Below are 27,945 nucleotides of genomic sequence, written 5' to 3'. Positions count from 1 at the left end.
TTTGTGAAAGGGCAGTGACCCTGGGCCTGCCTTTGGGGAGAGGTTGGAAACCACAGTCACTACAGCTGCAGCTCCTGACGTAGAGCTGAGGCCTGGGGAAGTCCAGCACCCCAGCCCTTCACTCTGCAGATGAGCCAATGCAGGCTTCGAGGAGCCTGGTGACCTGTCCAGCCAGGACGAGTGCTGGCTGTGCACGACACCCCCAACTCAAAGTTGCATCCTGGTCCCCATGCCCACTGACAGGGAACGAGGAGGCCGCTGAGGATCTGACCCTGAGACCCTGCCTTTAGCTCCACTGGGAAGGGGGGACTAAGTGGATCCTATTGGCTCTGGGCTGTCAGTTTAATGAAGAAATGTTTACTGAGTCTGTTGGGTGCCAGGCCCTCATCTAGGAGTTGTGAAGCTTCTAGGCCTCCTGATGATTAAGAAGCAATAAGAACACAGGAGGCAAGCCTCTGCTGGCCCCCAGGTATTTTATTTCACAGCTGGGACCCCACAGACACACAGAGGCAAGAAATCCTCACCTCTGCACCTTGTTGTGGACTCTTGACCCCTGGCGCTTGCGGCTCCTTGCAGGCACTCAGTGGGCTCACGGCCACAGAGGTGTGTGTGTGTGTGTGTGTGTGTGTGTGCGCGCATACAAGCACAGGACCAGAAGTTTGTGTGTGTGTGTGTGTGTGTGTGTGCGTGCATACAAGCACAGGACCAGAAGTTTCCTTATTAGCATTTAGTCTGCCATCTTCCACTAGCTCCTCTAGGAAGTCACTTCCTAATTTTACTTCTGAAAATTTACCCCCAAGAAGAAGCTTTCTGATTTCATAGCCCAGATTCCCCAGATCTCTCCTTGAAGCTCTAGCTCTTTCTCTCCCTGTCCGCACGGTTGCTGCCGATGTCAGGTGAACCGAATTTCCTCAGCGCCTTCAGCACTCATGGGAAATTAGCCTCTTCATGGCACATCCGAGATCCAGGCCATGGACCTCGAAGCCTTATTTCCCAACAGCACAGGCTGAGCTGGGCGCCGCCACCTTCATCTTTGAGCCATAAGCCTGGACCCAGGGTTCGAGTCTCCATCAGAACCTCCACATGGGTCCTACCGGCCTGAGTGCCTGCAGGGTTTTGCGGCATCCTTTTGCTCCCCGGGAGGAGAGTGTTGAGGAAATTGATGGCCGCTCATCTGAAAAATGTCATAAGTGAGTCTTAGGTTTTTCAAGCTTTGTTTTGTTTTTGTCTTTTTAGGGCCACACCCTCGGCATCTGGAGGTTCCCAGGCTAGGGGTTGAATCAGAGCTACAGCTGCTGGCCTACACCACAGTAGTGCGGGATCCGAGCTGCATCTGCGACCTACATCACAGCCCACAGCACACCAGGTCCTTAACCCACTAAGTGAGGCCAGGAATTGAACCCTCGTCCTCATGGATACTAGTTGGGTTCATTAACCACTGAACTACGACACGAACTCCTAGCTTTTTGAAACTGTCGCAGCATGTGATCGTAAGAGCTGCCTTTGTCCATGGCTTGCCTGGCGGTTCCTGGGAGAGGAGAGAGGCCTCGTCCTGGCTGTGGGTCTGGCAGGGGCAGGACGGAAGCGGCCTCAGCATCAGGGCCGACAATATCTGGCACGTAGGCACCACTGAGGTGGCAGAGGTTCGTAAATGTTTTACTTTTGGTTTATCCTGTGGCTTAAAGTTTAGAGCCTGCGAACCTCTGAGCACAGATGAGGTCCAAACGGTTTTACCCTGGGTCGGTTATTTCCACCAGCTTGTGCGTGGGGGCTGTAGGAAAGGAAGTTGTGATGGTGCCCACTTCAGTGTTTCAGGCCTTGTGCACCTCATACAGTGTCTGTTGCATATTTTCTTCTTCTTTTTTTTTTTTTTAAATGTCTTTTTAAAAAGATGAAAAACTTGGTGTTCCTGTCGTGGCGCAGTGGTTAACGAATCCAACTAGGAACCATGAGATTGCGGGTTCGATTCCTGTCCTTGCTCAGTGGGTTAAGGATCCAGCGTTGCCGTGAGCTGTGGTGTAGGTTTCAGATGCGGCTCGGACCCCACATTGCCGTGGCTGTGGTGTAGGCGGGTGGCTACAGCTCCGATTGGACCCTTAAGCCTGGGAACCTCCATATGCCGCAGGAGCGGCCCAAGAAATGGCAAAAAGGCAAAAAAAAAAAAAAAAAAAAAAAAAGAAATGATGAAAAACTCTTCTTAGCTCCCTGGCCATACAGTGACAGGCTGCAGGCTGGACATTGGGACGAGGTTGGGTCAAGCCCCACCTGTGTCACCAAGTTCCCATCCCACCTTGCTATTAACTCTACTGGGGCAAGTCCTTCGGGCACGTGGGAAACAGGCTGTGGCTTCTTGTCTCGTGGTCAGAGAGCATCATTCACTTGGGACATCTCTTGTCAGTCACCTGTAGGCAGTAAGCTAGAATCTGTGCCCTGAAGGGCCCTAGACCTTAAGGGGGAGAGAGAGAGAGAGAGAGAGACTTAAACTGAGACAAGAGTGCCGGGAGCCACATGCCACCCAGAACACACAGAAGAACCTGTCCCCGCTGGCAGGGGGCTGGGGGGGCCTCAGGGTGGATGTCTGGCGATGTTATCCCCCTCCCCCCACCCTTTGGTGACACACAGGCTAAGCTACGCAGTTTGTAGGACACGGGGTCCACATCTACACATGCTGAAATGGGCTCCCTGGTCCACCCTGCCTCTTGCACTGCTCTCCCAGCTTCCCAGACCGCAGAGCTGTCAGCAGTCGTGTCACCCATTGGGTGTGATGGTCTATTGGCTGTGTGTGACACAGGGAGCAGGGGGCAGACAGGGAGGGATGGGGTGGGATGAGAGCAGCAGGGGCTCCCACAGGCCCAGCCCCTGTGGGACCAGGCTCCTGTTCCGCTCAGACGCCACAGATGTTGGCACAGGGGGCCCAGTCCTCCCAGCTTATGGCCACGCAGTCTGCTGGAACCACCTGGGGACCCACTTGATTCACTCAACAAGTGTGCTCTTAAAATCGGGGTGAAATCCACATCCCCTAAAATGAACCATTTTAATAAGTACAACTTAGTGGCGTTGAGTACATTCACATTGTTGTGCCGCCGTCATCGCCACTCAGTTCTAGAACATTTTCATCACTCCACAGTACCCCCCTACACCCATTAAGGAGTTGTACCCCTTCCCCCCACCAGCCCCTGGTAAACACCATGCTTTCTGTGGATGGGCCTGTTCTGGATACTTCAATCAAAGGCATCATACAATCAGTGGCCTTGTGTGTCTGCGTGTCTAACTTAGCAGGATGCTTTTCTTTTTTCTTTTTTTTAAATTATTTTGGGTTGCATAATGGAGAAGTTCCCAGGCCAGGGAGCAAACCTTTAACCTCTAGGCCACCAGGGAATTCCTAGCGTGATGTTTTTGAGGTTCATCCGTGCAGTAGCCTGTGTCACTGACTTGTTCCTCATTAAGGCCATTGCTGTTCTGTGGTCAGGGCGCTCCACGGTTCACTTAGCCAGATGCCCCTGAGGGACATGCTGCTGCCTCAGCACGTGCTTCTGAGTGTCTGGTATTCTCTGGAGGCTGCGCAGACCTGGCGAAGGTCACACGTGGTTCCTGCCTTCATGGAACTTGAGCAGGGAGAACATGGAAACTCTGCCTCCAGGGTCCCACTGGCCGATATGACTTAGTGACAGTCCTTAGAGTGGTGACACCAAGCATGAAATGCTTCTGATACAAGGTTGGGGGCTGATTTCACTCTGTCATCTCTAATTCTCCCTCCAGGATACATGTTTGAAAAAGATCCAGGGCCTCTGCTGCTGTTTGAGTGTAAGTCAAACCCCTCTGCTCTGCTCTGATTACAGCAGCTTCTAGGGTCCAGACCACCACTAGGATGGGAGGTGGAGCTCAGGGAAGGCTGGCCCCGACCCTTGGGGCCACGTGGAGCAGTGTCACCCCTCCCATGACAGACTGCCTTTTGCAGGCTTGGTGGCATCTTTCTTCGTGGGTCCTCCCTGCTTGGCATGGCACATTCTTAGTTCCCTTCATTGTTTCTGGTGGTATGGGGGTTTGTCCTTCACCATCCGGGTCGCTGTCCCCTGTGTCCCTGTCCAGTGCCCCGCGGTGAGTTGAGGGCCCCCCCCACCTTGCTTCCAGCCAGCGGCTTCTGTGTCCCCTCCCTTTGGGAGGCACCCATGGCTATTCTCCTGGGCAGGAATCAGGAGCATCCTCTGACACTGGGGGGCCGCTGCACAGAACACCACAGACTGGGCGGCCAAAGCACCAGCCACCTGTCTCTCTCTGGTGCTGGAGGCTGGCCAGCCGTCCAGGGTAGGGCCTGGGGAGGGCTCCTTCCTGCCTGCAGGCGGCTGACTCAGAAGCACAGATCCCATCCATAAGGGCTTCACCCTTATGACCAAGTGGTCCCAGAGGCTTCACCTCCTAACATCAGCACCCTGGAGGTTGGAATCTCACCACGTGAGGTTTTACGGGGTGAACACAGGCACGTACTTCATAACAAATACCCAGCTGCTCCCAGCAAGGGTAGGAGTCCCAGCAAACCTTGGCATTCTCCTTCCTTCCAAGGCAGAAAGTGATTTTCTTGGGGGGAAAACCCCCGAGGCACTGTCACTCCTGACCTGTTTTGTGGTTTGTGCATCCTTTGCTGAGAGAGGATGGGTTTCTGGGGGTGAGACCTGGCAGGGAGCCCCACCTCCCCAGGGCCTGGAGCTGGGCTGGCCGTGTGGGAGGCGGTACTTTATTTGTGTCTGTCTGGCACAGTTAGGGGCAGGGCCTGGGCCACTGGACTGTGACAGACTTTGTGGCCAGAACAATTCTGAAACATCAGAGCAATCATGGTGTGGCCACAGCCCTGCCCATTCATGAGCCTGAGGAGGGCGAATCTGCCAGGGAGGCTGTGGGCTTTGTTTGTGTCCACCTGTGTCCGTGACGGGCAGGATGTGCATCTGTGACCAGGCTGTCAGGGGGCAGGTGGGTGGCCAGGCTCACATCTGTTCCCTCCTCCCTGCAGGTCAGGCCCCGCCCCCTTAGAAGCAAGGCTGCAGGCTTACCTGTGGGGCTTCCTAGGTGGGGGCCACAGGCTGCCCTCTGGGGATTCACATAACCATTTTTAAAAGCCAAGATGGAGTTCCTGTTGTGGCGCAGTGGTTAACGAATCCGACTAGGAACCATGAGGTTGTGGGTTCGGTCCCTGCCCTTGCTCAGTGGGTTAAGGATCCGGCATTGCCGTGAGCTGTGGTGTAGGTCGCAGACATGGCTTGGATCCTGCGTTGCTGCGGCTCTGGTGTAGACCAGCGGCTACAGCTCCGATTCGACCCCTAGCCTGGGAACCTCCATATGCCATGAGAGTGGCCAAGAAAATGGCAAAAAGACAAAAAACAAACAAACAAACAAAAAAAAAGCCAAGGTCACCGTAATGAGTATTTGTACTAATAACCGTCTTATCTTCCAGGGAGACACGGAGGTCTGGGAAGGTAGGGAGAGTTTATCAGGGCAAGCAAGCAGGTTCATGGCAGTCTGACCAGCCATGTCCCTGAACCCAGATGCTCAGGTGGCAAGAGCTGACATGGGACAGGCAGGGTTCAGGGTGTCGAGTGGTGACTGTGAGGGCATTTGGATGTTTGGACAGGTGCGCTTTCCAGGGTGCACCCTGCCCATCCCCGCCGTGTTGCATTAGGCCTGACTTGATCAGTGTGGAGCCTAGAGCTGCTGGTGGCCTGGCTGGTGCTGATGCTTGGATGGAGCCTCTGTTTGCTTAACAGGGTCGGGAGGCTCTGGTGAGCGATGGAGGGTGGAGGAGAGAGGGACCTGGTGGCACTGGGAGCTGGAGCGGGGAGGGGCCTTTGGTGGGGGTCAGGGAAGCGGGAGGCAGACGGCGGGTGGAGATGTCATTCTCACAAGGACCTCATCCCTTCCTTCATCACTGACAGAATCAGGGGCACAGGTGTGAGGCCAAGCTCCTGCCCTTGTGGGGTTCCAGGCTGACGGGTGGGGAGCAGGCCACCCCCCCAACACACATACACTCGAGCCCGGGGAGGGCTTACAGGTGCTGGCTTAGCGAGACAGGACAGCAGAGCTCTCAGGAGGCCTGGAGAAGGCTGAGGATGCTTCCAGGGAGATGTGGGCCTTATAGACGTTCAGAGGAGAGGCAGTGTCAGCGCTGGTCCCGAGATCACCTATGAAAGCAGGCAGCTCTGTGAAGCCGGGCAGTGAGCAGGACTCGCTGCTTGAGCTGTGCACTTGCCAAGTTCAAGGACAGGAGATGATGTGGGAGCCAGTCACTTCCCTGGGGGCCCATCACACCTGCACCCCCCGCCCCCAGCCCAAGGAACCCAGGGCACATTTGGCTCAGGCTGCCACACCCAGGATCACATGGTGGGGACAGCCTACCCCTTTTCCTTCATGGGGATCCATAGCTTTAGAAACATGACCAGTCTCTGCAGCCGTAGAGACAGGCCCCTGCCCTTGCTGAGCTGAAACTGGCCCTCTTTTCGCCTCAGGTTCCTACAGCAAGGGAGATACCCTTGACTGGGACTCAGGACTTCCAAAATGAAAGAAAATTGCAGGTCGTGTCACCCTGCTGTGCTGAATGAGGTGCTCAGCATGTGGAGACACAACCTAATGACTGCCACATGGGAGCCAGGACCTCGGGGTTTGCAGAAATTCCCTGGTTTATCAGGAAGTGGGCGTCGCAGGTGGATCTCGAGTGCAAATAGTGGATGTGTCAGTGGTTCCTAGCCATTCTGAGTATGAATGTTCCTTTTATTGTTAAGAAAGCACATATGATCTTAGTTTTATACGTGGGGCTTTTCAAGTGTGGTTTGAGGGCCTATGCAGGGATTACTGCTAACCACAGCAGCCACAGCAGGGGCAGCAAACACTTCCATGAACACTGAGGTAGTGTCTGTTGGTGGCAGGCATTTGGCTAAGTGCTCTATCTGTGTAAACTCACCTAAGCATCACAGAAACTTATGAGATGGGCACGACTTTTAGTCTTATTTTACAGATGAGGTACCTGAGGCACAGAGAGGTGAGGTAACTTTACTAAAGCCATACAGCTGGTAAGTGGTGGAGCCAGGATTTAAGCCCAAGTGAACCCACTCCAGAGTCCACAATCTTACCTGTCTTTCAGTGTTACTCTGCTGGAGATGGACACACAGCTGTGACTTATAGACAGTGGACCACCCCTCTTTGGTGCCAATGAATAAGTGAGAGCCCCGTGTTTCAATCTGGATATGTTTCAGATGCCCCATGACAGGTGCACAGACAGGTTGCAAAAGGGTGTGGAAGGCATGCATTCAAATGAAGTGAGAAATCATGCAGGATGGGACTGTATGTTGTTTATCTGAGTAAAAGTAGAAGCCCGCCTGGCTATCAGAGCACCAGATTCAGGTAGCTGTCCCTCTGCACAGGAGGGAGGGAACAGAACCAAGGAGAGAGATGCTGGGAGCTTCAGTGGTGTCTTTTATATTGATTAGAAAGAAAAGACTCTGGCACAAACAGGGCAGCATCAAGGAGACTGACCTGCATGGAAGGTATGGAGGTTTGGCTTATGTTATTTCTACATGTATATATCGATGCAGTTTCATAATAAAGTTTGAATCTACCATACATTTGGAACATTTTCTTTTCTTTTTTCTTTCTTTTTTGCTTTTCTTTTTTCTTTTCTTTTTTGTCTTTGTCTTTTAGGGCTGCATCCATGGCATATGGAGGTTCCCAGGCTAGGGGTCGAATCGGAGTTACAGCTGCCAGCCTGTGCCACAGCCACAGCAATGCAGCATCTGAGCTGCGTCTGTGACCTGCACCACAGCTCATGGCAACGCCAGATGCTTAACCCACTGAGCAAGGCCGGGAATCGAACCCAAAACCTCATGGTTCCTAGGTGGACTTGTTTCCGCTGTGCCACGATGGGAACTCCAACTTTTTTTGGTTTTTTGGTTTTTTTTTTTTTTTTTGTTTGTTTGTTTTTTTAGGGCCACATTGCCGCATTTGAAAGTTCCCAGGCTAGGGGTCACTGCAGCTGCTGGTCTGCACCACCACGTCAGCAACTCAGGATCCGAGCTACATCTGTAACCTACACCCACACCGCAGCTCATGGCAAGGCCAGATACTTAACCCACTGAGTGAGGCCAGGGATCCAGTAGCATCGTCATGGACACTAGTCACGTTCGTTACTGCTGATCCACAGTGGGAACTCCCACCTGTAACATTTTGGAAGAAATTTGTATGCATACCTTTAAAAGTAGTATGAGCATGAGAGTCAGGCAGGTGAGATTGATTTAGACCCCAGTCTGAGCAGCAGAGAATTGCAGACCCTCTCGGCTGCTCCCAGGGTCTCCAGGGTCCCAGCCCATAGGTGGGACCAGGACACAGGACTGGGGTCTGGAGCCTGTTCAGGGTGGGAGGGTTGTTCTGCCTGATTCCTTCTAAGGGAGCAGCAGTTCAGGAAGTGATGGCACAGAGGTGGAGACATGGGTTGCGGTGTGTGTGTGTGGTGTTATGCTGAGGTGGATGGTTTGGTGTGTGTGTGTGTGTGTGTTGGGGGGGTGTTTATAAAGCAAAATGGCTGCATAGAGAAATTCTGAATAAAGTGCGAGTCCGGCTGCATAGTGCCTCATTGAGTCGTCACAGACGCTGCCTCTGGGGACAGAAGAGGTTCCTTTTGTTTGGTTTCCCTGAATGCACAAGAGACACTGTCCTGCCCACAAAGAAGGGCCTGGAATGTTTCTACCAGAAGCAGCCAGCATGACCTTAGGAAAAATGATTGTAAGGCTACAGATGCCAACCAGAGTTGGTAGGAGGGCAAAACAGGCAGCCAGGAGTTCAAAGGGTGGGAACAGGCTCTGTGAGACGTTCAGGGAACTGTAATTTATGAGGGTAGGGAGGCGGAGGGCAGCAGCTGCTTCTAGAACCTTCCTGCTTTCGTCAGGCAAGTGCGTCACAGACGGAGCTCTGGGCCCCCCTGTGTCATCTGAGAGGCAGTAGGAGGGCGTGGGGCCGCTCAGAGGGCACCCAGCCTGTCCACAGGTGAGGGGGAGTCAGGCTGGGGACCGAGGGGGCTCCCTGCTCCACCTTGGCCTCCCTGGGCCCACCTGGGTGTGTCTTCTACTTCCCCTCACACCTCCTCTAAAACTGAAGCAGCAATCAGAGAAGCCAGGGACACTCACAGTGGGTGTCCAAACCTGAGTTACATCTTCAGAAAGTCCTCTGGTTTTCCTGTTATGGGCGCCAGTTCTAGGCAGGACTTCAGAAAGTGGCGGAAATGATGTTGAGACCAGCAGGAGTTTGTGAGGGGAGAAAGCTTTCTAGGACATGATTCCAGATGTGGTGCTCAGTGTCCGTGGACCCACCATGAGCCTTCCAGCAAAGGCTTTATTTCCTGGAAGCTGTACCCATTCCCGACTCCACTTTTGCCCCTGCTCCTGGCCCTGTAGGGTGAGGCCGGCCTCTCCTTGAGGCAGCATCCTGTGTCCCATCGTCTCTAGGTGAAGTGTCCCCAGGAAGCAGCTGGGCCACCTCCTTCCCTCCCAGCCTGTGCCCAGCCTGCTTGCCCCCCTCCTCAGCACTGTGCCCCAATCCCTGCCTCCCCCTTCTGCTCTGCCATCCAGGGCCCAGGCTCCTGGTCCTGAAGGAGATCCTGGTGTCCTTGAATAATCTCTCTCATTTCACATTTTTAAAGAGTAGCTGCTGTTCTAGAATAAACCCTCCACTCCCACTTCCTCCCGCCTGTCTGCTGTCCAGTGTCCCCCATTTCCCTCCAGGCACCTCCCTTTCTGCCAAGCTGGGGCTCAGCTCCACAGTTATCCTAGCCCTTCTCGGCCTCCCTGAGGGTCCCCTGTCCCCAGCCTTTCTCCCGGGGCCTCTGAGGTCTTGTTGCTCAGGCCGCTCCCCCTCTCGGCCTGCTCCTGCCTGCCCTCTGCCCCTTTATGTTGATCAAGACAAATTCACACACTCCAGACAGTTCCCCATTTAAAGTTCTCTAGTTACTCTCTTGTGCAACCACCACCGCCACCAATTTCAGAATGTTTTTTATCAGATGGAAGAAATCCTGGAGCCCTTAGCAGTCACCCCGTGTCTCCCCCACCCAGGGTCCCAGGCAACCACTAATAGGCCGCCATTTTCACCTTCTCCTTGATCCCCTGTCCCAGGCCCTTTTCTGCTCCCCACCCCTGGTTCTTCTTCTTCTTCTTCTTCTTTTTTTTTTTTTTTTTGTCTTTTCAGGGCCACACCCGAGGCATATGGAGGTTCCCAGGCTAGGGGTCAATCAGAGCTACAGCTGCCGGCCACAGCCACAGCCACAGCAACACAGGATCAGAACCGCATCTGTGATCTACACCACAGCTCACGGCAATGCCAGATCCCTAATCCACTGAGCGAGGCCAGAAATCAAACCTGCAACCTCATGGTAACTAGTCGGATTCCTTAACCACTGAGCCACGATGGGAACTCTGATTCTTCTTCTGATTGTGTTAATTCTCCTGAAAACTTCCCTTGTCTCTCGCCAGGGAAGTGCACGTCCTCACCTACTGCAGGCCGCTCCTCCCTGACTGCCTCCCAGCCTCGCCTGCTGCCCACACCGCCCTGCCCAGGGAGTCCAGGTTCCCCTCAGGCTGCTGTATCTCCAACACAGTCTCACCTCCCCATACCATCACCCCTCACCTCCTCACACCACACACCTCATACCTCCCCACACCTCTTCACATTACCTCACACCTCTCCACACCTCCTCATACCTCCCCCACCTCCCTCACATCACCCCACATTTCCTCACACCTCCTTACACCACACACCTCCCCACACCTCTTTACGTTACTTCACACCTCCTCACCCTACACCTCACAGCTCCCCACCTCACCTTACCCCTCCTCACACCTCCCCATACCTCTTCACGTTACCTAACACCTCCTGACATCACCCCACACCTCCTCACACCTCACACACCTCCCCACATTCCTCGTATCACCTCACACCTCCTCATACCCCCTCACATCACCTCACACCCCCTCACATCACCTCACCTCACACCTCCTCACATTACCCCCACCTCCTCATGCTTCGTCACAACTCCCACACTTCTTGATACTTCCCCACACCCCCACACCTCCTCACACCTCCTCACACCTCCTCACACCTCCTTACACCTCTTCACACCTCTTCACGTCACTCCACACTTTCCCATACCATGTCTGTGTCTAGATAGGAGTTTCTCAAGGTCAGGGATCAGCCTTTCCTTATTTTTATAATTCTTGATTCCCAATTTGGTGCTCAGTGTCAGTTGACCCACCATGAATACCCACCAGTCAATGTGGGGAGAATTTGAATTTTTTTTTATCTGGCTTCATTTGTTTCCTGCCACTCACAGGGTCCTTGTCTTCCTGGCTGACCCCCCGGCCCCCCACCCCCACTGTGTGGGTCTGGTTTTCACAGAGCAGGCAGAGGCCCTCGCTGTCAGTAGCAGTAGCTGTAAATTATGAAGGAGCAATTCATGCTTGTCTGCCTCCCCCTCAGGAGCCCTGTCCTCCTCCCAGCCTGAGGTTCTGCTGAGGTCAGCAGCAGCCAGAGCAGACTGCAGGAGATGGGCAGCCCGATAAGACAGCAAAAGTTAGGCCGGGAGGTTTAGCTCTATTTCTGGCCACTAATCAATTTTAATGAAGTTTGGAGTTCCTGTCATGGCTCAACCAGGAAACGAATATGACTAGTAGCCATGAGAATGCAGGTTCGATCCCTGGCCTCGATTAGTGGGTTAAGGATCCAGTGTTGCTGTGAGCTGTGGTGTAGGGCTCAGAAGTGGCTCACATGTGGCGTTGCTGTAGCTGTGGTGTAGGCTGGCAGCTGCAGCTCTGATTCAACCCCTAGCCTGGGAACCTCCATATGCCATGGGTTCGGCCCTAAAAAGACAAAAAAATTTTTTTAATTAAGTTTCTTGGAATAAAGACAGGAGTGGGGGAGGGGTGAGTAGCTTTTCTGTCTTTTTTTTTTTTTTTAAACTTGGTTCAGGCGTTTATGTACTTTATTTAATGAGGGCAAAAATTATACTGCAATTAAGTATACATTATATCAGCTTAAAGTGCCAGGAATTGGAGTTCCCTGGTGGCTCAGCAGGTTAAGGAGCTGATATGTTGTCACTGCTGTGGCTTGGGTCACTGTGGATTTGATCCCCCAGGTGGTACTTCTGCAAATGGCAGGCATGGCCAAAAAAACCCCACAAAAACAATGCCATGGATTTAAATAGAACTTTAAGGAACTTAAATTTAAGGATGAACTTGGAATATAAGGAAGAGTTTCTAAGCATAGCTCGAGTTGGCCCAGCTGAATTCCAGACAGTTGACCCTTGAACAAGACATTTTTCGGTAGTAAATACCTCCGTGCTGCAGGATCTGAGACTGGTTGAATCTGTGGAGGTAAAACTGCAGATATGGAGAAACCACATATATACTGAGGGCGAACTCTAAGTTATTCTCCAGTTTTTGAGGCTTGGTGCTCCAACTGCCATGGCCACAAATTATAAAGAACAGAGAGAGTGTTTGCAAATTGAGATTGGGGCTTCTGTTTTGATGTTATCTACTACACTTGCTTTTAGCTCAGAGAGGATCAGATGGTTTATATCAGTCACGTTGTGCTTGTCTGGTGATGAGGTTGCTCCTCCAGGCGGGGGTGTAGACTTCATGAGGATGTGAGTTGTGTGGGGTATCCCCATCTTTTACTGCACAAGTCATTGTACAGGTTGGGGCTCCGGGTCCCTGTCAGGGTAGAATGGTTGACTCCAGGGACCGCTTATGTTCTGTACCTTGCTTGGTGCCCATGTTCACGGGGCGGGGCTGAGTATGATTTTATTATTTATTTATTTATTTATTTATTTATTTATTTTGTCTTTTTGCCTTTTCTAGGGCTGCTCCCATGGCATATGAAGGTTCCCAGGCTAGGGATCCAGTTGGAGCTGTAGCCACCTGCCTACGCCAGAGCCACAGCAACGCGGGATCCAAGCTGTGTCTGTGACCTACACCACAGCTCACGGCAACGCTGGATCGTTAACCCACTGAGCAAGGGGAGGGATCGAACCCACAACCTCTTGGTTCATAGTCAGATTCGTTAACCACCGAGGCACGACGGGAACTCCTATTTTTATTTTTTATTTGTTAACTTTTATTTATTCATTTAAAGTATAGTTGATCTACAATGTTGTGTCAGTCTCCGCTGTATAGCAAAGTGACTCAGTCATAAATATATATATGTTCTTTTTTAATTTTTTAAATTTTTTTATTTTTTTGTCTTTTTAGCTATTTCTTGGGCCGCTCCCGCGGCACATGGAGGTTCCCAGGCCAGGGGTCAAACTGGAGCTGCAGCCACCAGCCTACGCCAGAGCCACAGCAACACGGGATCCGTGCCACGTCTGCAACCTACACCACAGCTCACGGCAACGCCAGATCCTTAACCCACTGAGCGAGGGCGGGGACCGAACCCGCAACCTCATGGTTCCTAGTCGGATTCATTAACCACTGCGCCACGACGGGAACTCCTGTTCTTTTTTTATATTCTTTTCTGTCATGGTCTTTCCCAGGAGATTGGATAGAGTTCCTGTGCTATATAGTAGGACCTCGTTGCTTATTCATTCTTTTTTTTTTTTTTCATTCTAAAGGTAATAGTTTGCATCTACTAACCCCCAACTTACCATCTATCCTGCTACCCCCCGCCTTGGCAACTGCGAGTCCGTTCTCTATGTTTTTGAGTCTGTCTCTGTTCTGAAGATAGGTTCATTTGTGTCATATTTTAGATTCCACATGTAAGTGATATCATATGGTATTTGTCTTCCTCTGAGTTATTTCACTTAGTCTGATAATCTCTAGTTGCATTCATGTTGCTACAAATGGCATTATTTTGTTCTTTTTTATGGCTGAGTAGTATTCCATTGTATATATGTACTATATCTTCTTAATCCATTCATCTGTTGATGGACAGTGAGGTTGTTTCCATGCCTTGGCTCTTTTGAATAGTGCTGCTGTGAAGTAGGAGAGCCTGTATCTTTTTATAGTTTTGTCTGGATATATACCCAGGAATAGGATTGCTGAATCGTGTGGTAGTTTTAATTTTAGTTTTTTGAGGAGCTGCTCTACTGTTTTCCATAGTAGTTGTATCCAGGATATGATTTTATTTATTTTATTTTTATTTTTTTGTCTTCTTAGGGCTGCACCCACAGCATATGGAGGTTCCCAGGCTAGGGGTCTAATCGGAGCTGTAGCCATCAGCCTATGCCAGAGCCACAGCAACGCGGGATCCGAGCCAAGTCTGGTACCTACACCACAGCTCACGGCAGCGCCGGATCGTTAACCCACTGAGCAAGGGCAGGGACCGAACCTGCAACCTCATGGTTCCTAGTCAGATTTGTTAACCACTGCGCCACAACAGGAACTCCACCAGTCACATTTATTAATTCCCCGTTCTGGGGGTATACTTTGAGAAGCCCTGCCTCAGAGTAAAATTGTTAGGGCAAAGTTTATAAAACTCCAATACTCGAGCAGAGACGGCCATGGCTGGAAACCCTGACCTTCACTGGGTCCCAGGAAGGGCGGTCTGGGGTACAGACTGGCCTTAGCAGCCACCCTTCCACACTTGACTCTCTCAGTCCATCCCCCATCCAGTGTGTGTGGATGGAGCTGCAGGGGCTCTGGGAAGTAAAGAAACATCTCCTGTTTTCTTTTCATTTTGGGGGGGTGGGGGGAGGGGTGCACCGGATGTGTATGGATATTCCCGGGCTGGGGGTTGAATTGGAGCTGTAGCCCAGGGCCTACGCCACATCTACAGCCACAGCAACACTAGATCCTTAACCCATTGAGTGAGGCCAGGGATCAAACCTGTGTCCTCATGGATGCTAGTCAGATGTGTTTCCACTGAGCCACGAGGGGAACTCCTCCTGGTTTTTTTTTTTTTTTTATAAACGAGGATAGTGGTCAGGTGGGCTATGCTTCCGGTTGAGAGGGTTTATCTGCTTTTGCAGCTCTTGGCTGGTATGTCAGTCTGCGGGGTCCCTGGCCCAGGAGATCCAGTGCTGGCTGAATGGAGGCAGTGAGCTGGGTGCCGGATTGATCCTGAGTTGATCCTGATCCACCCATGCTCTCTGGGGCTGTCCTGGTGAAACCAGGACCCTTGTGTGAGACACAGCGGGATGTGGCCAAGGAACAGGATGGAGCTGAGCCCACACCTGGGGGTCAGCCCCCTGTGGTTTGTATCTTTCTGGTTTGCATCTCCTCTTTGTAGTTCGCTCATCCACATCTTCTTTTGCTAGTAGGACTCTAAGCCTGTTGAAGGCAGGATGCTCAAAGTTTTCATCTGTGACAGCACTTTGCGCAGAGCTGAGTCTGTAGGAGGGGACCACTTGGGGTGATTCCCAGGAGCCCGTGATGGCTCCAGTGTTTGAGAGTAGACTGGGTTACCTGCCATTGAGTATGTCCTCCCCCCCGCCAGGTGTGGCAAGATAAAACAGTATTTGCATATTTCATCAACAAGTTCACATACCTTTAAAAATACTATAGTTTCAGTAACATATGACATCACTTATATGTAGTAGAATCTAGAAAAAATGATACAAGTGAACTTATTTACAAAACTGAAATAGACTCACAGACATAAAAAGCAAACTTATAGTTATCAAAGGGGAATGGAGAGAGGGATAAATGAGGAGTTTGGGATTAACAGATACACACTACCATGTATATAAAATAGATCAGGAGTTCCTGTTGTGGCTCACCATTGCTGTGAGCTGTGGCATAGGTCACAGATGCGGCTCAGGTCTGGAGTTGCTGTGTCTGTAGCGTAGGCTGGCAGCTGTAGCTCTGATTTCACTCCTAGCCTGGGAACATCCATGTGCCTCATGTGTAGCCCTAAAAAAAGCAAAACAACAACAAAAACAAGGACCTACTCTATAGCACAGGGAATTGTACTCAATATTCTGTTATAACCTATATGGAAAAAGAATCGGAAAAGGTTGTGTGTGTGTGTGTACACACTGAATCACTGTGCTGTATATCTGAAACCAACACAATGTTGTAAATGAACTACACCTTTTAAAAATGGTTTCAAAAATACTGTAGTTTCAGAGTTTCCATTTGTGACTCAGCAGGTTAAGGACCTGGCATTGTTTTTATGAGGATAAGGGTTCTTCGATCCCTGGCCCCGCTGAGTGGGTTAAGGATCCAGTGTTACTGCAAGCTGTGGCATAGTTTTTAGATGCAGCTTGGATGCTGTGTTGCTGTGGCTGTGATGTAAGCCTCAGCTGCAGCTCCAATTTGACACCTAGCCTGGGAACTTCTATACGCCACAGGTATGACGGTTAAAAAAAAAAAAAAAAAAAAAAAAAGAAACCAAAATCTATAGTTTTTTCTCCTCACTTTGATGTCTGTGACAAATTCTCTGATTATTCAAAGCAAGATCTCCAAGTACCATGTAACGCAAGAGTGTTTTTCTGAGAGCGTTGTTATATGTTGCATGAATCAGTGTTATATTTTGTCATAGAACTTTTTTTTTTTGTCTTTTTGCCTTTTTCTTGAGCCACTCCAGTGGCATATGGAGGTTCTCAGGCTAGGGGGTCCAATCGGAGCTGCAGCCACTGGCCTATGCCAGAGCCACAGCAATGTGGGATCCAAGCTGCATCTGTGATCCACACCACAGCTCACGGCAACGCCGGATCCTTAACCCACTGAGCAAGGCCAGGAATCAAACCCAAAACCTCATGGTTCCTAGTCGGATTTGTTAACCACTGTGCCATGATGGGAACTCCTGTCATGGGGCTTTGGTGTCGTGTATTAATCTATTCAGTTTTCCTAAGAAACATTGTTTTTTAACGTTTCCCTTCTCGTGAGCTGTAGAGAAACACCAAAAGTGCCGTGACTTGCCTAAACCCCCCGGGGGCTTGTCAGAGAAGCTGAGCTGGGGTGCCTTTGAAGGAAGAGTGCTGTGCTCTGTTCTTACCAGATACTTTATTTAGGATGTAAACCCCTACTTCCTACCTCCTTCCACAAAGGACTTAGGACAGAGACCAAACTCATGGGGGAAACAAAATAGTTCTTCGGTAGGTTTGGGATGCTCCTCCGCCTGTGAAGCTCTGAAAAGGTGTTTTAAAAAGGGGGGGAGTGTGGCAAGTGGATTGGCTCACTGTAAGGTCAGTAGGGGCGCCCGTGGCTGCCTCTTGCTCCAAGGTTGGTCCTGCTTCTTGGAGTCCTCTCCTGGCGGCCACCGTTGGAAGTTTGAGGCGGGTGGGTGAACGTAGTGGGCGCTGTCTGTGGACTTGGAGATTCCCCTGACCTCTGTTCTGGGCACCACCTCTGGCCTCTTTGGGTGTCATCTGATATTGGGACCACTTCTTTCAGTGTGTTTTAAATGCATGATTGCAGAGCTACTCAAGAATATTAGATGGACCAGTTACGTCTCTTTAGATCAGTATTTCCTGAGAGGTGGTCCTTGGGCTACCCAAATCCAAATCTGAATCACTCCCTAGAAGGTAGGCAGTTTAATAAGATACAGATTCCTAGGCCCCAGCCCAGACCTGCTGGCATGGCATCTCTGAAGGTGGGGCCCTGCGATTTGCATCTCTAGCAAGTTCCCTTGGGTGATTCCTGTGCACCTAAGTCTGAGAGTTCTTAGTGAAGGTCCTCAGAAGAGTGTCTTAAAAGACTCCCAGAAGGAATGACTTCTTCTATTATGTGTCATGGGAATCAGTCCATGGCATCACCACAGAGGCCTGCCCTCTCCGTGACATCTGTAGCAGCAGGTGTAACCAGGTGCTTGGATCCACGGAAAGGTCTCTTGGCATTACTTTCTTTTTTTTCTTTCTAGTGCCACACCCGTGGCATATGGAGGTTCCCAGGCTAGGGATCGAATTGGAGCTACAGCTGCCTACGCCACAGCCACAAGCCACTCCAGATCCGAGCTGTGTCTGCGACCTACACCACAGCTCACAGCAACGCTGGATCCTTAACCCACTAATCGAGGCCAGGGATCAAACCTGTGTCCTCATGGATACTAGTCAGATTTGTTTCTGCTGAGCCATGATGGGAACTCCATCCTGGCATTACTTTCAAATATGCATCCAGCAAACCGATTTCTCCTCAGACCAGAGGGTGACAGTATTGGACCCCTGTGTGCCCTCAGGGGCCCCAGAGCTACCTGTCCCCTCCTCCCCCATCACCAGAACTGCGCTCATACCCCCAACCCTGTTTTCCCTCTGTCCTTTGCCCCTTACACTAAGGCGGTTCCCCTGCTTAGGTATTTGTGGGGGCTGAGCAAATCCTAAGGCATACCAAGGACCAAGGGGGCGGAGAAGAGGGGGACAGCGAGTATGGCTGGTGGATTAGTGAGGAGAGGTGGGGAGGGACGGGTGTGTGTGTTGGAGGGATCCCTGAGGGACATTGTAGTCCACAGGACCAGCAGGAGGTGGAGGCTGAGGGCGTGTTTAGGAGCTCCGTGCAGAGGGCATGCAGGAAGCAGGGAACGCAGATCTGGTACTCAGCACAGCAGGAGCATCTCTGAAAAAACATCCTCTCTTCTCTGCCCTTCCATGCCCTTTATTCGCTTCTCCCCATGCTCCCCCCCGCCACACCGGGGATCAGAAGAGCACAGACACTGCTGCCCCAGCCCCCAAGGCAGACCCTGACAGGGACCTGCCTCAGGGCTCCCACGCACACACCACGGGAGGAGCCACGGGGTGTGGAGCTCAGATGACACCTGCTTTCTGTTTCCCCTTCCCAGTCTCCCAGGCTCTGTCAGGCCAGCCTGTCTACTCCGTGTAGACACGGTGTGCAGGCTGCTAAGGGCTGGATAAATTCCAGCAAGCAACATCTATAGAGAACAATCGAGTCTGATGCTCCTTTGGTCCCGTGTGCTGCAGCATTTGATGCCTGCACACTTAGAGTCCACCCACAGTCACTTGGTGCTGATGGAAATTCTCTGAAACATAAGAATGGACTGCTTATCTCCGGGGCAAGTAAGGGCTCACATACAAATCTCTTTTCTTTTCTTTCCTTTTTTTTTTTTTTTTTTTTTGCTTTTTAGGGCCATACCTTGGCATATGAAGGTTCCCAGGCTAGGGGTCGAATTGGAGCCACAGTTCCTGGCCTATGTCAGAGCCACAGCAACGCCATATCTAAGCCACATCTGGGACCTACACCACGGCTCACGGCAATGCCGGATCTTTAACCCACTGAGCAAGGCCAGGGATTGAACCCAAATTCTCATGGGTACTAGTCAGGTTCATTACTGCTGAACCATGATGGGAACTCCTCAGATACAAATATTAAGAGAAATACTGGGCAGTGGTAGACCAGTAATACCTTAAAAAACCTTTTAAACCATTTTTAAATGCCTTTGATTTTTTCTTTTTCTTTTTTCTTTTTTCTTTTTTTTTTTTTTTTTTGGCTGCACCTGCAGCATGTGGAAGTTCTGGGGCCAGGGATTGAACCCAAGCCACATGAGTGACAACGCCAAGTCTTTAACCTGCTGCGTTACCAGGGGAACTCCAGAATACCTTTACCTTTGAAATTGTATGCTCAGCCTAAAAGATGTTCAGCTTCATGAACTTTCTCACAAAGCAGATGTCTCAGTTTCAGAGGTCTTGCCTCCGCTCCTAAGTGTGAAGGGCACGGGGACTTCCATGCAATGATAGCGGCTTGTAGGTGTCAGTATGTTGTGTCCCCAACTTGCCGTGTTTTTTTCTTTTTTCTTTTTGTCATTGCAGGTGATTTTTAAAGCCAAGTCAAAATATTCTCCAGAATTACTCAAATACCGGTAAGTCCCCCAGGCTTTTCTCTCTGTGACCCCAGGTGACTCTTTCTCCGATGGGGCTGGCACAGGTCCCTCCTCTGTGAGCCACCCGAAACCTCCACTTGCTGGGGGTTGCCCTGTAAGCAATGAGCCTGGTGCTCACTGGATCACAACTTACTAGGTCTTGTAGCGTATTTGCCTTGCTTAGAAACAAGAGTCGGGTCCTTTCCTGACCAGGGAGAGCAGAGAGGGGAAATAAGCCGTGCACGCTGTGCTAATGCTTTCAAAGGCACTAACACTTTCACTTGTGTTGAGAAGGACCTCAGAGGAAGGAAGATGGGCTCCCTGAAGATGCCTGCATGGCCAGGTGTCCACTCCCTGTCCTCGGGGGTACAGCTGTGGAGGAGCCCTATCCCCACCCCTTGGTGGCCTGACCCCCTCTTCTCTGGCCACAGATGGCTGGCTGGCTATTTCTGGAACTCTGTGGCCCGTTGTTAGGGAACAGAACTCACAGAACGTCCACTTGCCTGGCTCTCCATCCATGTCCGCAGTTTTGTTTTGCTTTTTTGTTTTTAGGGCCACACGTGTGGCATATGGAAATTACCAGGCTAGGGGCTGAATCAGAGCTGCAGCTGCCAGCCTGCGCCACAGCCACAGCAATGCCAGATCTGAGCCACAACTGAGACCTACACCACAGCTAAAGGCAATGCCAGATCCTTAACCCACTGAGCAGGGCCAGGGATCGAACCTGCATCCTCATGGATCCTAGTTGGATTTTTAACCTTCAGAGCCACAGTGGGAACTCCCAGCAAATGTATTTTTGACCATTGCACAGTTCAGAACCCCAGGCAGAAACCAGTCTATGTCCTTGAGAAGCTCACGCACTGTCTGTAAAGGCATCCTAACAGCACACAGACTCGCAGAATCAGGCAGAGTAGTTGGTGACCTGTCAGGGGCATGGCCTGTCTCTGCCAGGGTGGGGGTGGGGTGGGCAGCGGTAGGAGTCACAGTACTTCCTGCAGTGGGGCCGGTGCAGGGCTGAGCTGGAGAGACTGGACATCTGGAAGGGGAAGACTTAACATCACAGGCCAAATTTATGGGGGTGGGCTGTGTGTGCTCTTACCCATTTTCACAGAGGTCTGTTGACTCCTTAGCAGCCAAGAACCAAGGGCTTGGCCAGAGGGGGAAGGGTGACAAGGTGTCCAGAGGGCATGAGACGGGCACTGCATGAATCAAGGTGTCCCGATGTCCCTGCTCAGGAGAGCTTGGCTGCTGTGGGCAAATGTTTCTGAAAAGACAGCCTTGGCCACGTGCCTTCTCCAGTCAACCTGAAATTGTAATTATTCTGTTAACTTTAAAAATATGTAAAAATGTATATGTATTATCTTTTATTTAAATAGATCTCATCTTAAATTTACAAAGGCTTTTATTTAAAATTCTGGGAGTTCTTATCATGGCTCAGAGAGTTAAGAATCTGGCTAGTATCCATGAGGATGCAGGTTCAATCCCTGGCCTTGCTTAGCGGGTTAAAGGATCTGGTGTTGCTGTGAGCTGTGGTGCATGTCATAGACTTGGCTCGGATCCCGAGTTGCTATGGCTGTGGTATATCCTGGCAGCTGCAGCTCCGATTTGACCCCTAGCCTGGGAATTTCCATATGCCTCAGGTGCAGCCATAAAAAGCTAAAAAAATAAAATTCGTAAAGTGTATATTTTAATCCTTTTTTTTCTTTTTCGGCCATCCTATGGCATATGGAATTTCTGGGCCAGGGATCAGAACCGAGCTGCACTTGTGACCTGTGCTGCGGCTGCAATACTGGATCCTTAACCCACTGAGCAGGGCCAGGGATCAACCTGTGCCCTCATGGATACCAGTCAGGTTGTTACCTCTGAGTCACAATGGGGATTCCCCAAAGACTTTTATTTAAATCCTGAAAGTGTATATTTTAATCCTTCTCCTCTTCCCCCCCTCCTTACTTGCCCCCCGGTGGCATTTGGAGTTCCTGGGCCAGGGGTCAGATCCAAACTGCAATTTCAGCCTAAGCCACAGCTGTGGCAACACCGGATCCTTAACCCACTGTGCTGGGCCAGGGAGTGAACCTGCATCCCAGGGCTCCCAAGACGCTGCCAATCCTGTTGCAGCACAGTGAGAATTCCTTTAATCCTCCTTTTGTTTCCAGGGAAGCTGGAGTCCAGAACGTTGGACCACAGGCCTTGGCCAAGACACAAGTAAGGAGACTTGTGCCGTGTTTTTATTTTTTATGTTTTCATTGGATCGTGCTGTCTCCTTTTACTACATTTTGAGGCACTGAGTTCTTGTTTGTGCCAAACTGTTCATCTGGGACTTCAGAGTTTCCCGTGGAATGACTGATCCTAAGAAGGGCAGTCCAAAGTGGCCAATCCATGGAGAGGATTCCCTCCCTTTTCTGATGACAAAATAGCCCTTCCTCTGCATCCATGGTCTCTGTCCTCTATCCACTCAACTGAAAATGTTGAATATCTGGGGCCGGAGGGCTGGCGAGCAAAAATGAGCAAAGAAGGGGGTGGCAGAGAATATTCTGATTGGCTTTTGGAGCCCACCTCGTCTTGGGGACAGGTTGGGGTGGCTGGGGTGATGAGATGTCATCTAGCCTTGAGGTATGGACCCGCTGGTCAGAAAGGAAGGCTGTGTTACAAGTTTTCTGGCTCTGAGCTCTTGAAGAATGGGGTCTTTGAGGTGAGAAGATGAGTGTGGGGCTGGGGGGTTGGCAGCATTTCGTGATCCTTGAACCAAAACCCAGACAGCAGGACAGGCTCTGTTGGTGCGTATGACTGTTGCCCTTAGGAGGGGATTTGCTGCCCCCAGGAGGGATGAGGAAGAAGCAGAGGAGAAATGCAGTGGGATCCAGGTGTTAGAGGTGAGATATGTGGGCGAGAGAAGGTAAGAGTTTCCTGAAGCCGGGAGGATGAGGATCCAGCAGATGAAGAAGCCTGTGATCTCAGATCTAATCATTTTGTGGCCAGGTGTAGACACATCCTAGGAGTCATTCGTCTCTACATCCTTTACGATCCTCTGTTTCACTCGCCATTTCTCTTAAGCCAGATGTCACTGTAGACATTTCAGGCTGTGATTTATCCCTGGAGATGCTTTGATAGGTTGGTTTCCAAATGGCTCCCTGCATTTAATCACGACTCATTTGAAATGAAACACAAGCCATTCGTCCAGCACTCATCCCACCCCCAGCTACTCCCGTAGCCATTCAGGGGCTTGGAAGATTATTTATATTCAACCCAGCCAAGAACCCATTTATTTTCAAAGTCCCCCTTTCACGAACACATGAGTTGGTTCTGAGTTTTGCTAGAGTTGGTGCCCGTTGGATTTGGGTTTTCGCTTTCTCAGTCTACATTTTTTTAAATCTTTGGCTGGGGAAATGTGGCCACTGGTCATGGAAGCACTTCAAGACAAGTGCTTTGATTTGAAACCGTTTCAGCTCTTTCCCCAGCTTTGAAATTTGAATTAGCAAGGAATAGAACGAGCCAGGCTTTGCTTTTCCATTCTATAAGAAATGTAAGGTGTTAGAAGAGCAAGTTAAACCATGCTTTGCGATCCACTGACATTGTGCCCCCGCAGTTGGGGGTGGTTACTGCCATCCCACTGGATTGGGGCAGCCCGCATGTCTGGCACTTGCTGTCTGGAGACCATGTGGGTCAAGAGGCTGGCAGGGGCTGGGCCTGGCCTCCGAGCTTGCCGAGCAGCTAGAAGCTGATCCTCCTGGCCTCCCACATGTCAAGTCCCACCAATTTTCTTTTCCTCTGGTCTCTCCCTCATCTTGGGCTGTTTCTCCTGACAGTATGGTTCAGGTTGAAGAGGAGTAGTTTAGGGGCACTGTTCCCATGGAAACAGACCCCTGTAAAATGGTCTCTTCTGGGATTTCCATTGTAGCTCAGCAGGTTACCAATCTGACTGTATCCATGAGGACCCCAGTTCAACCCCTGGCCTCGCTCAGTGGGTTAAGGATCTGGCGTTGCCCTGAGCTGTGGTGTATGTCGCAGGCGTGGCTCAGATCCTGTGTTGCTGTGGCTGTGGTGTAGGCCGACAGCTTTAGCTCTGATTAGACCCCTAGCCTGGGAACCTCCATATGCTGCAGGTGTGGCCCTAAAAAAGACAAAAAGACAAAAAAATAAATAAAGTGGTCTCTTCTGTCACCCTCCCACTTAAAACTCTCTCTCCACACCTCGAAATCTCTCCCTTTCTTCCAGAGCTTCAGGCCACCAGGGCAAAGTTAAATTTTGCAGGGCTTTCCTCCACTTCAGTTATATAAGTTCATTAGAAAACATTATAAAATAGAAGAAGAAAGTTTGTGAATTTACATATGTGGAAAGAAGTAAAACAAATCTACTGAATTCCCCCTACCCTGAGTGTAACCCCCTTCAACCCTAAGGAAATACAGTGATTTATTCCAGCATAGGTTTTCTCATGCATTTTTTCAAGACAGAGTTGATGTTTTATTGCATTTCCAATTTTGCTTTCTGACTTTTTATCTTAACGATAGATCACGAGTACTTTTCTTTTTTTAAAAAAATTTATTAGAGTTGATTTACACTGTTCTGTCAATTTCTGCTGTACAGCAAAGTGACCTAGTCAAGTGTGTATATTATATACATATACATACATTCTTTTTCTCATGTTATCTTCCATCGTGTTCCACCACAAGTGATTGGACACAGTTCCCTGTGCTATAAAGCAGGATCTCATTGCTTATCCACTCCAAATTCGATAGTTTGCATCTACTAACCTCAAACTCCCAGTCCATCCCACCCCTCCCACGTTTCCTTGGCAACCAGAAGTCTCTTCTCTATGACAATGATTTTGTTTCTGTTCTGTAGACAGGTTCATTTGTGCCATATTTTAGATTCTACACATAAGTGACATCATATGGTATTTGTTTTTCTCTTTCTGACTTAACTTCACTTAGTATAAGAGTCTCTAGTTCCATCCATGTTGCTGCAAATGGCATTATTTTGTTCTTTTTTGTGGCTGAGTATATTCCAGTGTATATGTACCACATCTTCTTCATTCATTCATCTGTCGATGAACATTGAGGTTGTTTTCATGTCTTGGCTATTGCAAATAGTGCTGTGATCAACATAGGGGTGCACATATCTTTTTGAATGAAAGATTTTTCCAAATATATGCCCAGGAGCGGGATTGCTGGATCATATGGTAGTTCTATATTTAGTTTTCTGAGGAACTTCCATACTGTTTTCCATAGTGATTATACCAATCTGCGTTCCCACCAACAGTGTAGGAGGGTTCCTTTTCTCTGCACCCTCTCCGGCGTTTGTTATTTGTAGACTTACTAATTAATGATGGCCATTCTGACCAGTGTGAGGTGGTACCTCATTGTAGTTTTGATTTGCATTTCTCTAATCATTAGTGATGTTGGAGCATTTTTTCCATGTGCCTGTTGGCCATCTGTATGTCTTCTTTGGAGAAATATCTGTTTAGGTCTTCTGCCCATTTTTCAATTGGTTTTTTTTGTTTTTTTTTTTTTTTGTTTGTTTGTTTTTGTTGTAAGTTTTGTATATTTTGGAGACTGTAAGTTGTGTAAGTTGTTTGTGTGTTTTGGAAGCTAAGCCCTTGTCGGTTGCATCATTTGGATCTATTTCCTACCATTCTGTAGGTTGTCTTTAAAGGTTTCCTTTGTTGTGCAAAAGCTTGTCAGTTTGATTAGATCCCATTTGTTTATTTTTGTTTTTATTTCTGTTGCCTTGGGAGACTGACCTAAGAAAACATTTGTAATAAGTACTTTTTCTTTTCTTCTTTAAAGAAAATTTTTTTTTGTTTTTTAGGGTCACCCTTGCAGCATATGGAGATTCCTAGGCTAGGGGTCAAATCAGAGCTGTAGCTGCTGGCCACAGCCGCAGCAACTTGGGATCTGAGCCACATCTGTGACCTACACCACAGCTCAGGCAACACCAGATCCTTAACCCACTTAGCAAGGACAGGGATTGAACACGTGTCGTCATGGATACTGGTTGGGTTCATTAACTGCTGAGCCACAGTGGAACTCCCATACCTTTTTGGTATTGTTTTAAGTCTCGTAATCAGCCTGTTTCTTTAGGACACGAAGAGACTTTTGTTTAGCAGGTAATCCTTTAGCCTCAGAGAGCAGGATTTCCCAGACGGAAATCAGGGGTCAGAGAGAGCCACTTGCATAAAGACAGGGATGTGGGGGCACCCGCCAGGTTTGGGGACAGCGAGTAGACTGGCTTAGCACCTTGGGTTCCCACGGAGTGACCTAGCTTTGGGGGCAGGGGATCAGAGGGTGCAAGGATGGGGTTTAGGGGACAGGTGAATTAGGAAGTGCCACATTAGTTCTGGCCGGAAGGTGTGAGGCCGTGTGCTGGGGGTTGAGGGCGGGAAGGCAGCACGGATAGGAGATTGGGTAGAAGCATCTGTTGAGCATCACAGCTTGAACGAGGAGTGGAGTCAAAGGTCTTAACAGTTTAGGAGTCTGCGAAAAATTATGGTGGGAATGATAGTGGCATTTTGGTTCCAGTCAGCTCTGTGTATCCCAGGTTCCACAGCTGTAGATACAGAAGGTGGGAAGGGCCCACAGTCCCTTATGTGAAAGGTTCTGCATTATTGTATTTAAGGGACTTGAGCATCCTTGGATTTGGGGATGGGCCTAGAGTCCTGGAACCTGTCCCTTGCAGATTCCTAGGAAAACTTAGGGACAGGCTGGAGGAGGAACATCAGGGGCTGGAGCTTGAATGTGGGCCTCAATGGCAGGCTGTTTGGAATGTGAGTCGCCTTGGACAGAGGCAGGTTTGAGACAAGAGCCTTTCACTTGGTTGCAAGAAAGCTGTGACTGACGCTGAGGAGTGGACATGTTTTCCGTGGAAGAGCATGCAGAGCAGAAAAGCCACAGATGCTGTCACTTTGGGGGAAGAAGAGGAGGAGGGACCAGGGTCTCCGGGACAGGCTCAGATGGGGGGCTCTGGGAAGGTGGGGGAGGTCACACCTGTGGGGTCAGTGAGTGGGTAGTGGGAGAACATGGGGCCAGCAGGGGTTACCTGCGGAGGAAGTGATGATGGCAGGCATGACACCTGTTTCTAGAAGTTGCTCTTGACGAGGGTGAGGCCTGGTGGCTCCCGGGGTGACATCAGAGAAGCACAGGGCCCGTTTGAGGCCAGAGAGGAGGGGTCGGCCCCATGTCACAGAGGAGGAGCCACCTGGTGTCACGCTCTGAGTCCTCTGGGTCCCACACAGCAGATGAGGGCAGGGGAGGGAAGGAGAGGAGCGGAGGCTGGGCGGCCATCATGTGAGCATCTAGGACGGATGGGGTGCCAGGACAGGCCCGCAGTGTGGGTGCCATACTGTCTGGGTGGCAAGCTGTGCCTGGTTTCCTTGTTTGCTGTTCCTCGTATCCTCTAGGGGTCCTGTATTACTTTGTAATAAAGAAAGAAGAGTAAGAACTTACATCCACCATGGTATTTGGAACGATACCCAGGAGATGTCCTCTGAAAAAGCTCAATGTCCACACCATGCCATCCTATGGATAGAGCGTGTGTGCATGCACCAGCAGGGGGCCTGAGCAAAAGGGCTGATTCCAGAGGGTTCTGGATGTTTCCAGATTGTGTTCTTCACACAGATAATAGTAAAGCAATAACAAACAGGGCTTTCAGGGAACCAGAATGCATTTTTTTGGTGACTGATCCTGGCTCTGTGTCTCCATGTCCCTGACGCCGTTATGAGAGCAATAAGTACATTATCATGTGGATGGTTTCATTTTGGTGAGTCGTGCTTTTTGGGTCATATGTCTGTATGTTTGGCGTGGGAAATTTTTGTAAATTTGTTTTGGAGATAGTAGGAAGGTACTTGGTGTTTTGGAAGATGTATAATATAGAGTTGTCATAATTGATGGTGATGTGGTTTGACCAGGGAATAGTTTAATTAGAATTTCAGCTTTGGGTGCTGATGGCCGATGCCCCCCACCTGTGGGAACATGGCAAGGGCAGATAAGGACCGTAAGAATTTACCAGGAGCCCGGACGCCACACCTCCCCTCCCCCCAGCCTCAGTAGCTCTATGGGGGAGGACACCGAAGTGCCCCCCGCCGGAGTTGTGAGGGGCCAGGGAGCTGACATCTGGCTTGGTTGGTACAGTACAGCCTCCAGGTCATACACATTTCGCATTCCCTGATGCCGACCTGCCATCCTC

General features: G+C 50.2%; 1 protein-coding gene across 2 annotated transcripts in view; it reads left to right on the top strand.

Annotated features, from left to right (window-relative positions):
- Nucleotides 1–27,945, top strand: part of GPR137B (G protein-coupled receptor 137B) — a 56,284-nt gene that overhangs the window by 6,370 nt on the left and 21,969 nt on the right. For both annotated transcript variants that reach the window (XM_021072474.1, XM_021072472.1), the window contains exon 2: nucleotides 19,718–19,767. In XM_021072474.1, the coding sequence (XP_020928133.1) occupies nucleotides 19,718–19,767 (50 nt within the window). The remainder of the gene's footprint in view (nucleotides 1–19,717; nucleotides 19,768–27,945) is intronic.

The sequence above is a fragment of the Sus scrofa genome, chromosome 14 (genome assembly GCF_000003025.6).
Source record: "Sus scrofa isolate TJ Tabasco breed Duroc chromosome 14, Sscrofa11.1, whole genome shotgun sequence".
Classification (NCBI taxonomy): Eukaryota; Metazoa; Chordata; class Mammalia; order Artiodactyla; family Suidae; genus Sus; species Sus scrofa.
The sequence above is the reverse complement of the archived record's forward strand: the minus strand, read 5'-3'. Positions and strand labels throughout refer to the sequence as shown.